This window comes from Acomys minous (assembly GCF_964271855.1).
Source record: "Acomys minous genome assembly, chromosome: 14".
Classification (NCBI taxonomy): Eukaryota; Metazoa; Chordata; class Mammalia; order Rodentia; family Muridae; genus Acomys; species Acomys minous.
Genome location: NC_140496.1, coordinates 65,707,132 through 65,725,327, shown reverse-complemented (window position 1 = coordinate 65,725,327; position 18,196 = coordinate 65,707,132). Strand labels below are relative to the sequence as shown.

General features: G+C 43.0%; 1 protein-coding gene and 1 pseudogene across 4 annotated transcripts in view; one reads left to right on the top strand and one right to left on the bottom strand.

Moving 5' to 3' along the window:
* The first annotated feature begins 2,289 nt into the window (after positions 1–2,289).
* Positions 2,290–2,673, top strand: LOC311582712 (ATP synthase subunit ATP5MPL, mitochondrial-like; annotated as a pseudogene). Its single transcript has one exon. The product of its transcript is annotated as an ATP synthase subunit ATP5MPL, mitochondrial-like (transcript).
* A 4,224-nt stretch (positions 2,674–6,897) lies between these two features.
* The window catches only part of WDR47 (WD repeat domain 47), a 61,888-nt gene continuing 50,589 nt past the window's right edge, over positions 6,898–18,196 (bottom strand). For all 3 annotated transcript variants that reach the window (XM_084757245.1, XM_084757244.1, XM_084757243.1), the window contains exons 11-15: positions 17,805–17,974; positions 16,885–17,055; positions 15,515–15,646; positions 10,611–10,829; positions 6,898–8,181 (exon numbers count right to left, since the gene is read on the bottom strand). In XM_084757245.1, the coding sequence (XP_084613371.1) occupies positions 8,039–8,181; positions 10,611–10,829; positions 15,515–15,646; positions 16,885–17,055; positions 17,805–17,974 (835 nt within the window). In that variant the 3' untranslated portion in view covers positions 6,898–8,038. The remainder of the gene's footprint in view (positions 8,182–10,610; positions 10,830–15,514; positions 15,647–16,884; positions 17,056–17,804; positions 17,975–18,196) is intronic.

Sequence of the window (18,196 nt, the reverse complement as noted above, 5' to 3'; positions counted from 1 at the left end):
TTAAAGTGTTTTTAGTATTTTCAGATTTATTTAATATGTATGAGTGCTTTGACTGCATGTATTATGTGTTCCGCGTGCGCACCTAGTAACCACAGAGGCCAGATAAGGGGACCGGATCCCCCCTGGAATTGGAGTTATGGATAATTGTGAATCACCGTGTGGATACTGGGCCTTGAAGCCAGGTCCTCGGCAAAAGCAACGTGTGATCTAAACCGCTGAGCTATTCCTAGCCCTAAAATTTATTTTATTTATCTTTAATTCTGAATGTGGTCCCAGTAGAGGCCAGAGACATCTCATCAGATAGCTTGGAGACGGAGTTATACGTGGTTGTGAGCTACAGAGCTCTGATGCTGGGAACAAAATTGGAGTACTTTTTTTGTTTTGTTTTTCAAGACAGGGTTTCTCTTGTGTAGCTTTGACTTTTCTTGGACTCTTTTTGCAGACCAGGCTGGCCTTGAGCTCACAGAGAGCAGCCTGCCTCTGCCTGCCAGAGTGCTGGGATTACAGGCATGCGCCACCACGCCTGGCGTTTGTTCTTTTTTAACAGCTCTCCAGCCCCATTGCTACGGTTACTGGTTGGGTTTTGTTGTTGTTGTTGTTGTTTTTTGTTTGTTTGTTTTTTGTTTTTTTGTTTTTTGGTTTTTGAGACAGGGTTTCTCTGTGTAGCCTTGGCTGTCCTGGACTTGCTTTGTAGACCAGACTGGCCTCAAACTCACAGCGCTCCGCCTGCCTCTGCCTCCCAAGTGCTGGGGTTAAAGGCGTGCGCCACCACGCCTGGCGTTCGTTCTTTTTTAACAGCTCTCCAGCCCCATTGCTACGGTTACTGGTTGCCCACCAAATCTAGATGGCATGCTCCAAGTGCTGCAGAAATCACCTGCGAGCGTACATCAAGATGAAACTGAACTGGATGCCTACCCCCGGCTGGTTAGCTTTTGTGGCACTAGAGGCTGCTATAGGGAAGAAGTCATCATCAACAGTCTTACCCTGCTGTGGACCTTGTGTGTGCTACCCTGTTCCCTTCTCAGACAAGGTGTGCCCACTTTGGCAATAGTGGCAAACTGTTAAGTGGGTTGCCAGCTTTCTGATTTGATTTGAGGCCCACTGCACAGGAGGGGATTCATGCCTGGCACAGTAGACCTGGTCAAAAGTCTGTGGCTGGGCAAGTCATATGCCCTAGTGAGGAGGCTACGGTTTTGCTGAATAGATGTGTTGTGCCTATCAAACAGCCTTCAAAATATTTATATTTATACCTATAGATTAGTACTGCTTTCAGCGTTAGTCAAAGCAGCTTCGGTTTGCACTAGTAGTGGTTAATACGGCGACTCAACTGCTCAAAGAGCAGAGAATAAGTGACTTGAATGCTCAGTCCTAAGTGGGCTGTCTCACTGCTTCCTAGGCTCAAGGAACATCACAGCAGGGTGGGCAGGTAGAATCTGAGAGGCAGAGAAGTCTAGGAGTGTTGTGGAATGTTGCCTCCCTGGCAGTCAGTCATAAACTCACTAGTTGCTGGGAGTTCCTGTCTTAACACTGTAGGCCCCACCCTTCCCCTGAGGAGCTGTGGCAGTTAGTTAATGATCGCTGGGGAGAGGAGGTCTTTTCTTCAGTGGTATAGTGACTGATTAAGTTGCCATCCACACTCCTGGAAATAACCCCTCATCTATGCTCGTGTAAGCAACTCTAATTAAGCTCATATAGCTGTATCCCCACTCTTAATAGCACGTGTTAATTACAATAGCTTTTTTTTTAATCAAACGCTTTACCATACTGTCTTTTGTCCCCCTCCTGAAGGAGAGATAAATCTGTTTTTGTTATGATCCCAAGTGGGTCTTGTGAGAACAGGTGAGGTTAATCCACTACAAGACAAACCACCTCATGTGGGAGCTTGATTGTTGCCCGCTGAAAACATCCCGTGAACAGACTCTGGGAGGAGATTTATAAACAAGCCCCAAAACTGGAGGCGGGGCCTTTGGAGACTTGGGATAGTTTTGGCTGTTCATCGCTTCACTTCGAGACGCTCCTAGAGAGAACTGCTCCAGGGAAGGCTTTGGTGCTCTGGGCTCCTGCTGAGGTTCCAGGTTCTGGTTATTCCAGGTTCCAGCAGAAGAAATCGTTCCTGGAACTGATATCCTTATGATTTTGTTACTCTTTAATCCTCTTTTCCTATCGTTTAGGTTAGTTGGGTTATAAGTGATGTGCGGTTGGTTACTAAGTTCGTAATGAAATGTATTTGTTAAGAAAAAAGTACTCGTCCCGGCAGGCCCCGAGCAGCCCTTGTGTGCTCTGTGACCTTTCCCAGTGTGTTGTGGAATATTGTGTGGCCTGTGGCCTTGGTCCGCGGAGATGCTTCAAAGCCTTATTAAGAATGTCTGGGTCCCAATGAAGCCCTACTATACCCAGGTTTACCAGGAAATTTGGGTAGGAATGGGGCTAATGACCTTCATCTTTTATAAAAGCAGGAGTGCTGATAAAAGAAGCAAAGCTTGAAAGGCTCCAGTCCTGCAACGGCCCATGGCCATCATTAACTGCTCCATGCGTCCACTCAAGATGAAGCGTGTCGACTAAACTTAGGCAAATTGTGTTAGATGGACATGACCTGTCGCTGTACACTGGTCTAAGTACCATTACAATGTGGCATTAATAAATGTGAGAAGCACCAAAAAAAAAAGGAAAAAAAGAAAAAAGTACTCAACACCCTCCCCCTCTTCTGATTCCATTTTTCACATCAGCCCCACTTCTACATTCATGATTCTTTTTCCTTGAGACTTATTTTTATTATTTTATGTGTATGTGCACCACACATGCAGGTCCTTGAGGAGTTGGTGGTGAGCCTTCGTGTGGGTGCTGGGAGTAGAGCCCCGGTCCTTTGCAACAAGTGCTCTTAATCACTGAGTCAACTCTCCAGGCTTGTTTGTTTGTTTCATTGGTTGGTTTTTCGAGACAGGGCTTCTCTGTGTAGCCTTGGCTATCCTGGAACTTGCTCTGTAAACCAGGCTGGCCTCCAATTTATAGAGAGACCCAAGTGCTCTGCCTCCCAAGTGCTGGGATTAAAGGTGTGCACCACCACTGCCTGAGTTGCCATGGCCATGGTTTCTCTTCACAGCAATAGAAACCATAAGACAGTTGTAAACCACCATATGGGTGCTGGGAATTGAGCCCAGTCGTTCTCTGCAAGAGCAACAAGTGCACTTAACCACTGAGCCATCTCTCCACCTCAGATACCGTCTTTTGAATGTGGGATTGCTGAGTGATATTTTTATTTAATTCTTTATTTTGTAACAGGGTCTTATTGTGTAGCCTTAACAGCCTCCAACTCCAGAGTGTCCTCTTCAGCCTCACAGTGCTGGGAATCCAGGCAGGCGCCACCACAGCTGGCTCAAGTTTTAACTTGGTAGGAACAGCCAACATCTCTATAGATCAGAGTTTCTCAAGCATCCTAATGCTGTGACCCTTTAATACAGTTCGTGTTATGACACCCTCATCACAAATTTATTTCATTTTTCTTTCATAGCTAAAATTTTGCTGTTATGAATTGTAAAAATCTAATACACAGGATATCTGATATGCTGCCTGTGTTGAGAACTGTTGCATAGAGCATCATTTTATAATCACAGGATACCCAAGAAAAATGTCCTTAATCCTCAACTGTGTTTGTGTGGGTGTATTTTTTATTTTTATTTTTAAATAGTGCCTTGTTTTATTTCCCAGGCTGACCTTAAGCTGCCTTCCAAGTCCAGCAATGAATCTTTTCATGTATTTCTTTGGTGAATGGCTATTGAAATCTCTTTCTAACCAGGGGTTTTGAATGTTACATTTTAGTAATTCTCATATTCTCTCTCTCTCTCTCTCTCTCTCTCTCTCTCTCTCTCTCTCTCTCTCTCTCTCTCTCTCTCTCTCTGTGTGTGTGTGTGTGTGTGTGTGTGTGTGTGTGTGTGTGTGTGTGCAGATATGGGTGCGTGGGAAGGCCTGAGATAGCCCAGGCTGGCCTTTAACTTCTGGAAATTCTCCTGCCTCAGGCTCCCAAGTGCCATGTTCAGATAATTATATAGTTTTATATTTTTGGTTGTGAGCCTAGCCTTTAATGGCTGAGCCATCTCTCCAGCCCAATAATTATTCTTTTTTAAAATATTTGTTTTATGTTTATGAATGCTGTTTTTATGCACACCAGAAGAGGGATGCAGATTCCATTACAGATAGTTGTGAGCCACCATGTGGTTGCTGGGAATTTAACTCAGGATATTACTTAACCACTGAGCTCTCTCTCCAACTCCCTGTATAGTATCTTAAAGACTTGTGAATGTCTTCTCACATTTCATGGGCTTTCTTTCACTGTGTACTGTATCTTTGGGGCTTATAATTTTTTTAGAAGAGCTAAATATTGTTGATTGAAAAAAACAGAGAGAGGGGGGAGGGGGAGATTCAGAGTTAGACCTCAAAAGGCCAGCACCGCCTTTCACTCAGACTCCTTTCTCACATCCTGAGAGCAGCTGGAAGAGCAGACACTTTGGTCGTGGCATTTCCTTTTGTTTAAGAAATTCGGAATCAATTCAACCCATGGGGGAAGACAATGCAGAGACACAAGGACTGGGCATATATACATCTAAATAGTTATTGAAATAAAGTAATTCCTGGTGCCTTAATATAAGACATCGAAATAGAAGAAATGAAATTCAGGCCAACGAGTGGCTCAGCAGGTAAAGGAGCTTGCTGCCGAGCCTGACAACTTGAATTTGCTTCCCAGGACCAATATTGTGGAAGAAGAAAACTAAATCCTACGAGCTGTTCTCTGACCTTCCTTTACATGCCACAGTGTACACACACACAAACACTCACCTATGTGTATATGAATAAATGTAGCAAATTTTTTTTTTTTACAAAATGAATTTCATACATCTGAGAGGGCCCTGAAGGCTTTCTCCCTGCCAACAATTAAAGTAGGATACATAATTTTATGAACCCAGGGGAGCTGTGGTAGGGCAGAATAAAATCTAGAGACTCTGCACAGAGCTAGATCCGTAACTCTATATTTATCTACTTATTTGAATATGAATTTTTGAGACAAAGTCTAAGGACCTCCAACTTGCTATATAGGAATGTAACACCATGCATATCTGCTACCATGAAACTTAACAGGGCTACAGTGGAAAAGTTTTGATATTTTATTATATACTAAGGTGACAATACATAGTGCACCATTTCAAAAAGCAGGAAGAAAAAATACACAAAGGAGTTGAAAAATCCCATAGTATCCTATAAATACATACACTTTATGAGAAAGCAGAAAGCAGGAGGGAAGGGAGAGGGGAGGGAAAATGAAGAGGAAGGGTGGGAGCAAAGAACTGCTCTACAATTCCTAGGTAGCTGTGTGCATAGAGGCCCTGGAGATGCTGCCCATGGAAGCAGTCACGTCACTCGGAACTTTTATAACATCTCTTATGGCAAATGAGCAACTTTGCCTTTAGGAAAAGCAGCTCCCAGGAACTGTAAAACATCTGCTCCTGGAATGTTGAGAGCTCAGTACAGCACAAAGGGTGGCTGCAGCTATGGTGGTGTCCCACTCAAAGCTCCAGCAGAAGAGCCTGCTGAGGAAAGCACGAGACCAGCAACGACACTTGGTCTACAGTGCATTCTTGTCAAGTAACACTGCCCCCAGGCTGTCAGAGCACAGCAGGGCAGAATGCCTCACCCATCAGGGAGCAAGAAAGCTGCCTCTGAATGACACCTTCCATGTGTGGATTTCCCCTTGGCCTGGTGCAAACCACAGAAAAATGCAAACAACAAACTAGGTATAGTCAAAGGCAGCTGGACAGAGGGCTTCACCTACACTTACAGTGTCTCACACACCGTTCTACACACCATGGAGAGAGAGCTGTGTATTCTTTGAAAGTTCATTTCCTCAAAGGAAAACTTTCACTTGGAAGACAGAGGCAATGAATCTGAATTTGAGGCCAGCCTGGCCTTTAGAGTGAGTTTTAGGACAGCCAGGGCTACACAGAGAAACCCTACCTCAAAAAACAAAAAACAAAAAACAAAAAAAAACCTCCTAAAATGGGGCCCATGTGGCCTACACTTTTAATCCCACTAGAGAGACAAAGAGGATCTCTGAACTCCAGATCAGCCAGGGCTGGAAGTAAGACCTTGCTCAAAACAAGATAGCTGGGCGTGGTGGTGCACACCTTTAATCTCAGCACTCAGAGAGGCAGAGGCAGAGGCAGGTATATCTCTGTGAGTTCGAGGCCAGCCTGGCCTACAAAGTGAGTCCAGGACAGCCAAAGCTACACAGAGAAACCCTGTCTCAAAAAATTAAAATAACAAAAACAAAAAACAAAACAAAATGTGTGAAATTGTGCATTAAGATAAACTGATTAATTTTAAGATCATCTTGTTCCCTTCTGCTTCCAAGGCTATTAAACATTGAGAAGCTTCCACACCTTACCAGAGCACTGGGTTAGAACGTGTACACATCATGTCTGTGTTCTCTAGTGCTAGGGACTGAGCCCAGGGTCTTCTGCATGCTTAGACAAGTGCTTTAGCAGAGCTGTTCCAGCCCTTTGCTATGCCAGGCTTTGTTAATTAAAAATCACAACAAAAAGCTAGGGGTGCAGCTCAGGGGTAGCAGACTGCTTGCTTAGCATGTGCAAAGTCTTGGGTTCAATCCTTTAACACCCTGAGGAGTGAAGGGAGGGTGGAAGAAAGGGAGGGAAGAAGAGGAAAACGGAGAAGTGCTATTAGTTGCTAGGGGCTACAGAGATAGTGGAAGAGCTCTAGGAAAAAGTAAGAAGCAGAGAGAGAGGGTCACACACCCAGGACCTCTCTCCTTGGACCCACCTTCTCCAAGTAAACCGGTAACAGCACTGTGAAAGGAGTGCCACAGACTCAGACGGTAAGAAATGACAGCACTGTAGGTGTAAAGAGGTCTTTATTGAAACAAAAGCACAGTACACTTCTATTACCCTTCCCACTGGTGGACTATAGATTTAAAATGCTTACTACATATAGTGCACAGACAGGTCAATACAACTGCAGATGAAATAAATAAAATAGCCTATTTAATAACTTAAAGTAAAATACTGAACAATATGAAAATAAAGATACATAAAATGTTAGTTTCTATAGTACTATACAAATAAAGTCATTATTCTTCATTACACAAAACTGTGCAAGAAAAATCCAAATAAGCTTCTGGAGTGCAAAGTTTCAGTTTCCATTTTTAATTATCATGCAGACACAGCTTTTCAAGCCATGCTAGGGCCATGGCAAAGTCTTTAACTGTGAAGAGGAAAGGCTACCCAGTAAGTTAACCATGCCACCCAACACTGTCCCACATAACTGCTGCTGCCCTGCCCTGCCGGAAGGGAGGTATCTTGTGCATTCAAAAATAAAATCAACAAGTTCCCAAAGCAAAACCGTTAGCTTTCAGCCTGAAATAATATTACGTGACACATTAGTACCCACACCCTTGGGCTAAGCAAAAGAAGGAGTTAATCTCAGAATGAGCCGTGGGGCAGTTTCCCTTCATCTGTGAACTCCATGATCACTACGTGCAGTCACGGAACACGTGAGAGACTCACCACATTCTGACCTCTAGAAGACACGTCATACCGTATGGGATTGTGACAAGAACAAAATAATTTCTGAACACCTATGTTTCACCTGGGGAGAACGTGGTTGTATTTTATGTAACAATTGCTTAAATTATAATTCCATGTCAGTGTATGTATAAAACTGTAATCTGAGTAAAACCCGAGGAGTGCATTTAATAAGTAAACCATGAACACGCCCTGTCCCTTGACGTGGCGTGCACACCAACAGCGTATGAGCTCTGCTGAAGACTTTGGCAACGAGAGCACACAGCAGCATGAACACACACGGAAGACTGAAAACACCACCCAACGCCTTCTGTTGCCAGGACATGGGAACAAGGGGCTTCCTCGCGCTCAACTCTTTCTGGGCAGTCTGCGCTCTTCAGGCCTGTAGTCCGCACAATTCAGTAGTGTCGAGTCTCTGTGCTTTCACTGCATGGACTGGCGCGGGGTGGCCGCTAGCCACTGTAAGTCCAGAGGGTCACAGTTCTGTCCGCGGAAGACGACAGGAAGGAAAGGTCCTGGGTGTGCCACCTGCACTGGATCACTTTGTCCTTGTGCTCCCCCACCACCATGAGAGGAAGCTGCTTGGTGAGGTCCCCTAAATGGAGAAAGACGAGATATTGGCTTATAAGGAAAAACTAAGCGGATACACAGATTGTACAGACTTCCTGCTACTTTGGGGTGCTACAGTAGGAAAGGCCTAGACAGAGATAAATGTCAGCATTTGGTAACATGCGCAGAGCAGCATTTGCCACAGCGGCCACACTCTGCAAACCTCTCCCCACTTCCTTCTCCACTGCTGCTCCACCTCAGTTAAATCAGGGTCCTTCCCTGGTTTTCCCTCCTTTCCCAATTTAAAGCTTGAAGGGTTTCAGGAGTCAGCTTGCGGATTTCTTCTGTCCCCTCTATATCTTACGTCCTCTGAAATTCCATCTCATGTCGTGGGTGTTTATATGCCTATGATTCACACATCATCTCCAACCTTAAACTTCATATTAGTATCCTAGTAATCTTGTTGTTTGTTTTGAGACAGGGTCTCACTGTGTAGCTCCAGCTGTCCTGGAACGCACTATGTAGACCAGGCTGACCTTGAACTAACAGAGATCTGCCTCCCCCCTCTGTCTCCTGAGTGCTGGGATCGAAGGTACGAGCCACCACAGGCAGCCTTTAAATAATTACTTAATACCTCATTGGATACCTTGACAGCCATCTTAAATTTAACCTGTCTAAAACCCAGTTTTTGGCTTTCTTGCCCAAATTTCTTCTGCCCTATTCATGTATCTTTTTTCACTAGCAGCACTGTCTGCATGCTTATGTCAGAAACCTGGGAGCACCACTGGTTCCTGTTCTCTCACTCCCTAACTCTAATCTCAATTAAAACACCCTTGAACTCAGTTACTTCTTTCTCCTCCACTTTCACACCCACTTCCCAGACACCCCACGCCCCCAGTCAGGCTGACTCCAGCAGCATCTTCTCCCTGTCCTACTAACAACACACACACGAAGAACTCAAATTACGTTAAGAATATCATTTGGGTTATATTACTTCTTGATTTAAAATCTTCCAGAGGATCTGTGTTGTAACTTTTAAAAATTTTTATTTATTTATTATTGTGTATACAGTGCTCTGCCTTGCATGTACACCTGTGTGTGTGGGCCAGAAGAGGGCATCAGATCACATTATAGATGGTTGTGAGCCACCATGTGGTTGCTGGGAATTGAACTCAGGGCCTCTGGAAGAGCAGTCAATGCTCTTAACCTCTGAGCCATCTCTCCAGCCCTTGTGTTTTAACTTTTTTAATGCAGGCAGTTCATCACTTTCCTGGTGGAAAGGCTGATAGCGGGGAAGCTACTCATGTGAAAGACAGATGGCACATGGGCACTCAATCTTACTCTAGATTTTCCTATTAACCTAAACTGCTTTTTAAAAGAACAAACCCCTTGCCAGGCATGGTGGTGCACACTTTTAATCCCAGCACTTGGGAGGCAGAGGCAGGTGGATCACTGTGAGTTTGAGGCCAGCTCAGTCTACAAAGTGAGTCCAGCCAGGGCTCTGTTACACAGAGAAACCCTGTCTCAAAAAGCCAAACCAACCAACAACAAAAGAAACCAACAGACCCCTTTATGCCAATAAGCTGGGCTTCAGAATTAGACAGTTATGTCCCCTTCCTGTGACTGGCAGCGTTCCAAGTCTGCTCCTGCCTCAGCACCCTTGTGTGTGCCCTGCTCTTCACTGACGGCCTGGCTACAGCTTGTTCCTCCACCCCGTCTAGGCCTCCATGCAAACAGCATCTCCCTGCAGAGACCTACATCGCTATCCTGTCTAAACAGGCATTCCCTGACCAGGCACTATTTCCTCCTGGTAACTTTAATAGCACTGGCCAGTACCTAAAATTACATCATTTGTTAGTTTATTTTTCACTGGCCTGGGGGCTGGAGAAATGGCTTAGTGGTTAAGAGCACTGGCTGCTCTTCTAGAAGACCTAGGTTCAATTCCCAGCACCTACACGGCAGCTCACAACTGTCTGTAACTCAAGTTTCAGTGGATCCAGCTCCCTCACACAGATATTCATGTGCACCAAATGTACATAAAAGTAAATAAATAAAAATTTAAAAAATAAAAAAGATTTCTATTTTTCACTGGCCTCTAAAATACAAGCTCCATTAAGATGGGAGCTAATTATCTAATTCATCTGTCCCTAGTTACTATATAACAAACATTTAGGTAGATACTGAAGCACTAACTATACAAATTGTACAATGTATTTTTAAGGATGCTAAAGAATATATAAATCCATCACTTATATGACAGAATAAGTCACTGTAAATAAATTTAATTAAACAAATTTTATTAAATAAAATTTCATTCCAGTTACTTAATAATTTACTCTAAGAAATCTTAATGCAGTCTTCTCAATAAATAACTATACAATTAAAGCTTAAAAATGTTAGTCAATCATATCAGACAGAAGAAAGATCCCAGGTAGAAGAGGAGACTAAAAACAAAGGGAAGCCAATCGTCATCACCTTGTAGGTCTGTCACCTTTATTTTCATATCGTAAGAGCCTGTTAGCAAGTAGTGAGCTCCAGGAGAGAAGCGGACAGAGCGGACATCACTGGCGTGAGGGTGGTAACTCTGAACCATTCTGCCTCCTCTTATGTCATAGAGCATGCAGCTAGAGTCTTCCTGCCCTGTGGCTAAGAGTCGGCCACTGGGATCAACAGCCACAGATGCCACTGCACTGCCTAGAGTGGAGACACAGAAATTCCAACATAGAAAATTATCACACTTAAGCCACAATGTAGCTATTCATGATCACTGAACCAGACACTAATGATCTGATGTAGCTTATCAATACTGTTATATTGATATGGAAAAATCTACATTAATAATCACTGTATCTTTTTCAGAAGCAAGTATAAAACAAGATCTGTAAGAAATCAAGCTCTGACCAGGTGTGGTGGAGCACACCTTTAATCCCAGCACTCAGGAGGCAGAGGCAGGTGGATCGCTGTGAGTTCCAGGCCAGCCTGGTAACAGCGAGTCCAGGCCAGCCAAGGCTACAGAGAAACCCTGACTCAAAAAAATAAAGAAATCAATCAATCAATCAATCAATCAATCAATCTCTGAGCTGGGAGTGGTGGCACACGCCTCAGTACTTGGCAGAGGCAGGGGGATCTCTGTAAGTTCCAGGCCAGCCAGGGCTGTTATACAGAGAAACCTTGTTTTGAAAGACAAAACAAAGCAAAACAAAACCAATTCTGCCCCACTGTGTTCTCTACTCCTCAGCTTTGAGTGTCTAGCTGAGGGTACAGAAACTCACTAACACATTATATTGTAAAGCAACAGTGTAGAGAGGGTTCCAAGGTAGCCCATGGCTTGTTAACAACAGAAACTAGAGAGAAATGAGGTTCTGAGCCTGAAGGAAAAAGCCCTACCGTTACCATGTATTCTCAATGAGGCATTCATAACCCCACGCAAATATAAAAAGACTGTGGTAAAGAAGACTTAAACACTAATAATAGCCAAAACTCAAATGAATCTAAGTATATTTTATTACTTATCATTTAGTTTTGCTTGTTACAATAAAGATTTTTCTTCATAAAGGAGATCAATCATGAAAATAAGATTGAAGAGCTGTACCCAATACAAGGAGTCTTTGGAGATTTCATAAGAAAAAAAAGGATATAAGTTAGATCTTGAAAACCAGTAAACAGTATAAATAATGGTATGTATGTATACACAAATGTAAACACACCTATGTAAAATAAGATGACCTTGTCTTGAAGCTTTGACAAGAAAAAAGAAAATATTATGGTCTGGAAGAAATACGTAAGAAAACTTTAAATGAAAAGCATGTAAAAGCAGAAAGGCTCAAGCAGTAAAGGCATGAAAAGCACCTGGAGGCTGAGACATAAAAGCCAGGCTGGGGCAGGACTGCTGAGCACCTCACATTCCATGTGAAGTAGTGATGTATCTCTGCAAGTTTCCTTTTTTTTTTTTTAGATTTATTTATTTATCATATATACAAAGTGTCTTGCTGCATGCATACCAGAAGAGAACACTAGATCTCATTTTAGATGGTTGTGAGCCACCATATGGTTGTTGAGACTTGAACTCAGGACCTTTGGAAGAGCAGCCAGTGCTCTTAACCGCCGAGCCATCTCTCCAGCCCCTCTCTGAAAGTTTCTAAGCAAGGCCAACCAAGGACCATGCATGGTGTGGTAGACCCTCTGCTGAGATGTAGTAGACAGGCAGCACAGTCTCCATGTGGGCTCTTAATATGGGGAGTAGGGGCTGCCTCTGGCATGGACTCTGGTGCCCTCACACACTGATCACTTCCCTCTGGTGTGGAGGTCTTGCCAGGCCACAGAGGAAGAGGATACAGGCAGTCCAGATGAGAACTGATAAGCTGAGGCCAGATGTTAGGGGAGGAGGGCTCCCTTTTCTGAGGACTAGGGGAGGGAGGGAGGATCAGGAGGCAATTAGGGAGGGGGCTACAGTCAGATGTGAAGTAAAAAAAATTAAAAATTAAAATAATAATAAATAAAAGTACTTATAAAAAAAAAGAACAAATGATTACAGACAGGGTACATGCCTATAATGTGAGCACTCGGGAGGCACAAGCAAATGGATGTCTGAGTTCAAGACCAGCCTGGTCTATAAAGTGAGTCCAGGATACCTAAGTCTACACAAAGAAACTTTGTGTAGAAAAACAACAACAACAAAAAGTATAAATGAGTCCTGGAAATCAAATAAAACAGCTTTCCACAGACGAGTGTCCAGTCACTTAACATCTCATTTGCAGGGCAGTGGTGGCTCACGCCTTTAATCCCAGCACTCGGGAAGCAGAGGCAGGTAGATCTCTGTGAGCTCAAGGCCAGCATGGTCTACAAAGTGAGTCTAGGACAGCCAGGGTGACATGGAGAAACCCTGTCTCAAACAAACAAACAAACAACAACAAGAAGAAAACACCTCCTCTGAGTGCCTCATAGTCATCTCAGTTGCATGAGAAAAACAAACAACTATCAGAATGAGTTACTGTAGTAAGTAAATTATCAAAATCAAAGAAAGATGATACCAACATAGCAGGCAGGAGTGCTTGCTAGCAAGCCTAATGACCTGAGTGTGATTCCTTGAACCTGCACAGCAGAGGGAGAGAACTGACTCTAAGTTGCCCTCTGCCTCCACATGGCAAGCCACCCACATACATACAAACACACGTACAAAGTAAACGTAACATTATTATTATTTCATTAGAGAAGCTGAGGGCTAAGGATGTTACTCCTCAGCGGGACAAGTGAAAGGCCTGAGTTCAGATCCATGGCCCCCATGGGAATGCTAGGCCAGGCGTGCACTCCTGTAACCCCATGTCACTGGCCAGCCAGTCTGGCAGACATGGCAGGCTCCAGAATCAGTGAGAGACTCTCAAAAAAAAAAAATTATAAGGTGGCAAGATATAGACGGAGACACCAGATGTCAACTGACCTTTGGTTTCCACATGCACACACAGTGTGAACGCTACACTATACATATAAAAATGCACAAAAGAACTAGGGAGAATAAGAATGGCTGACACACAGGAGAACTATAAAGAGTCGAGTTTAAACATACACAAATTTTGTTTATTTTTTTCTTTTCTTTCTGTTTGTGTTGGTTTTTAAAAAAGATTTATTTATTTATTTATTTATTATTTATACAGTATTCTGCCTGCATGTGTGTCTGCAGGCTAGAAGAGGGCACCAGATCTCATTGTAGATGGTTGTGAGCCACCATGTGGGTGGTGGGAATTGAACTCAGGACCTCTGGAAGAGCACACAGTGCTCTTAACCTCCGAGCCATCTCTCCAGCCCTTGTTTGTTTTTTGAGACAGAGTTTCTCTATGTAGCCTTGGCCATCCTGGAATTCTCTTTGTAGACCAGGCTGGCCTTGAACTCACAGAGATCTGCCTGCTGCTGCCTCCGGAGTGCTGGGATTAAAGGGGTGCATGACCCAGCCTTTACGTCAGAAACTGTTAGAAAGAATACGTGCAATATTCTAAAAACAGCCCTGCAGAGCTTTAAGTGAAAGGAGAGGGGCTAGAGAGATGGCTCAGAGGTTAAGAGCACTGTCTGTTCTTCCAAAGGTCCTGAGTTCAATTCCCAGCAACCACATGGTGGCTCACAACCATCTATAATGAGATCTGGTGCCCTCTTCTGGTGTGCACATGTACATGCAGGCCGAACACTATATACTTAATAAATAACTCTTTAAAAAAAAAAAAAAAAAAAAAGAGGCCCGGCATGGTGGCGCATGCCTTTAATCCCAGCACTCGGGAGGCAGAGGCTGGTGGATCGCTATGAGTTCGAGGCCAGCCTGGTCTACAAAGCGAGTCCAGGACAGCCAAGGTTACACAGAAGAGACCCTGTCTCAAAAACCAAAAAAAAAGAAAGAAAGAAAGGAGAGACTGTCCTTCAAGCCTGGAGTGTCATTAAGAGATGACATCTCAGTGGTTAGAGTACCTGACGCTCTCACTGAAAATGAGGGTGTGATCCCCAGCACCCACATGGTAGCTTCACAACCTGTACCTTCAATTCCAGTAGATCAAGCAGACACCCTCTTCCGGTCTCCACGGACAATGCATGCACACATACACACACATACAGGCAGGCAAAACACCCATACACAAAATAAAAATAAATCTTTAAAAGTAACTTTAAAGCTCTAAAGTTCTAGGGCCAGTGATATGGTGCAAATAGGTAATGGCACTTGCTGGCAAGCCTGAGGACCTGGGGTCAGTCCTCAGGATCCGATTGTAAAAGGACAAAATGACTTCCACATGTAATCCATTGACCTCTGTGTGAACACATGCTCTCACACAAATCAATAATTAATTTTAAAATGTTAAGTATCTGAGGCCTGGGCGGGGGGATGGCTCAGCAGTTAAGCACACTGCAGGCAAGTCTGACTCAGGCCGATCCTCAGAGCCCACATGGCGAGAATGGACTCCCATGAGTAGTTGTCTGACCTCCACACACACAGTGCAAGCTGTAGGGGTGCATACACTCCCATATCTCACATACATAATACATAGATAAATAAATACACATTAAAATTACCAATTTGGAGCACAATGTCTAGTCTAAAATCAGTTTACAAATATGATAACATATGAAAGATTTGAAACTAATCAATAAAATATAAAATGCAAAGTCAGCTCTTCCTCCAATCCCCACCATCCTTTTTTTTTTTTTTTTTGTAAGCAATCTATTTAGCCCAGGCTGACCTGCTTTATTCAGGACTAAGAATTAAACTCAGGGCTTCACATAAGGTAGTCTTCCCAGCCCTACTTCTCCTCTTTACATGAAGACGGGAATGGGGAAGCAGACGCTAGAGGAATTTATCAAGCTCCCTTCTCACAGAACCTCATTGACATCTATGGAAAACCTACCAGTTCCATGGAATGTCGTGCCGACCACACGAACACAGCTTGGTACTCGGAGATCCCAGAATCTCACCGTCTTGTCCTGGGAACCAGACGCGATCATCCAGCCACTCCAGGTGTACAGTGCTAAAATATGCCCTGTAAACGATCACACATGCAGTTACTACTGTGGGAAAGGCCGTCCACAGCATGTCCGAAAGGAAGTTCTCCTCATGACCGCTTAACCAAATACGCCGTATCATAGAGATTGCAGATATTATCAAATAGATTTAAGAACTTGTTAAATTCATCAAAACCACTTTGAACAAGCCAGGCATAGTAATGTACACCTTTATCCAGGCAGGCGGACTGATGTGAGTTCATGACCAGCCTGGTCTACCAAAGCGAGTTCCAGGACAGCCAGGGCTCCACACAGAGAAAAACAAAACAAAAACCCAAAACCAAACCACTTTGAACAAATTCAGTGTTTCTTAGGTGACTCTATTAGAAAAATATGTTCTTTGTGCATTTCAAGAGATAGTAATTAGTACAGACAAGAATTTCCACTTAAAACAATGACAAGTTGGGTCTGAGAGATGGCTCAAAGGTTATGAACACTGGTTGTTCTTCCAGAGGTCCTGAGTTCAATTCCCAGCAATCACATGGTGGCTCACAACCATCTACGGTGAGATCTGGTGCCCTCTTCTGGCATGCATATACAGGCCGAACACTGTATACACAATAAATAAATCTTTTCTTCTGGTGTGTAGGTATACGTGCAGGCAGAGCACTATATACATAATAAATCTTTAAAAAGTGACAACTTTTTCATGAAGAAACCGTAGGCGGTTATTCTGTGATGTTCGATTACTAGCTTTGAATGAACTGGATCTAGAATCTCATCTGAGCGCTGCCAGTTACTAGCTTTACTCCCTTTGCCTAGGTTTCTCCATATATAAATAGGGATAAAACTTCCCACATCATATAATGTCTGTGATGATTAAAGTAAAAGAATTCTGTGATGAATAAATAAACCATAATGGCATTAATATTGCTCTGATATTCAAAAGTCTCAATGAAAGTTTTTGAACTAAAAATCTGTCTGAAAAAGATCTACCATGTCAGGTGTGATGGCGCACACCTCTAACCCCAGCACTCAGGAGGCTGAGGCAGGCAGATCACTGTGAATTCAAGGACAGCCTGGTCTACAAGTTGAGTCTAGGACAGCCAGGTGACACAGAGAAACCCTGTCTTGAAAAAACAATTAAAAAAAAAAAACTACTACAAAGAGATCCCACTAGTAGACTTAAGAACTTTTTGAATTCATCAAAGGCATTCTGAACAAGCCAGCACAAGACCAGCACAAGGACTGTGTGCCCAGTGTGACTGCTACGTACCTGTGTGTCCACTCAGAGCATGAAGACCCTGTCCTCTTTGACAATCTGTGGTATAAATGTTACAATCTCCTGCACCAGCACTTATTAAAATAGCTCCACCACTTTCTGGGCCTTCCATAAATGCCAAATCTCGAATTGTCCCATCATGCATGCTAAATTCCAGATCTGGTCCTGAAACAGCAGTAAGAATTAAAAAAAAAACATGCTGCTCAACTTACAGTGTGAAGTGGATGCTCAACTGCCTAAGCACTGGCCACGGATAACACAGTAGGTTAGAGCAAAGCATAACAACACATCTATAGGAAAACATCAGAGCGAGGCCATTATCCTGTATGCTAGCCTAAATAATTAATTTAAAAGTGCAGTAGTATGATTTATACTTTTACTTAGGGATTGACATAATCAACTCATTTATTGAATGCAAAACTTCAAGAAATTAAAATACTGATTCAGTTATTATTGCCCTTTCAACAGAGCTACAGAAAATTCATTGCTTCCCTGTCTGTTTCAAACAAAAAGGAAAGATATGCTCTAGAAAATATCCATTATTGTGGTAGTTATTTAAAAGGTTCTGGCTCTGGCGCTCTGGCTCTCTCTCTCTCTCTCTCTCTCTCTCTCTCTCTCTCTCTCTCTCTCTCTGTGTCTATATGTCTGTCTGTATGTAACATGTTTATGCACACTATGCAAATGGTCTATCATTCAATTATATCCTTAGTCATTAAAAATTATTCTTAACATTAATGTTTTTATAAAATTCATATACTACTATTTTAAAAAATGCCTCATTGGAGTGGAATAATGAGAACAAAAAATAAATTCTTTGAGACCGTGTTCTTAGATTTCATTAGTGACAACAGAGAGACACAGAGGGTCAACCATACATGGACACTGGCAGCTACTGCTGCATACTCAGGCCCTACCTGTTGCGTTACAAGTCTCTGCATTGAAGGGCAGCACTTTTACATATTTGTCATTTGATCCTGTTGCTAATAACTGTCCACAAGGACTCCAAGCCACACAATAAATAGATCCTTTATGATGTTTGTTTCTTTTAAATCGTACCACTGGCTGCTTAGGAGTGTCATGTGCACTGAAAAGAAAAAGTACATAAAGATATTTCAATTTCTTACTTTTGAAAATTAGTTAACATGAAATGCTCTAATATAAGGGAATGAGGAAAAATAATACCCAGCAACAAAGTTTTATCAGGGGAGAGGTTGGATTTCTTGGCTTCTTGAGATATATCCTACAAAGCCTACACTAGCTCTGAACTCAGTAATCCTCTTGTGTCAGCTTCCAGAATGCTGATTGT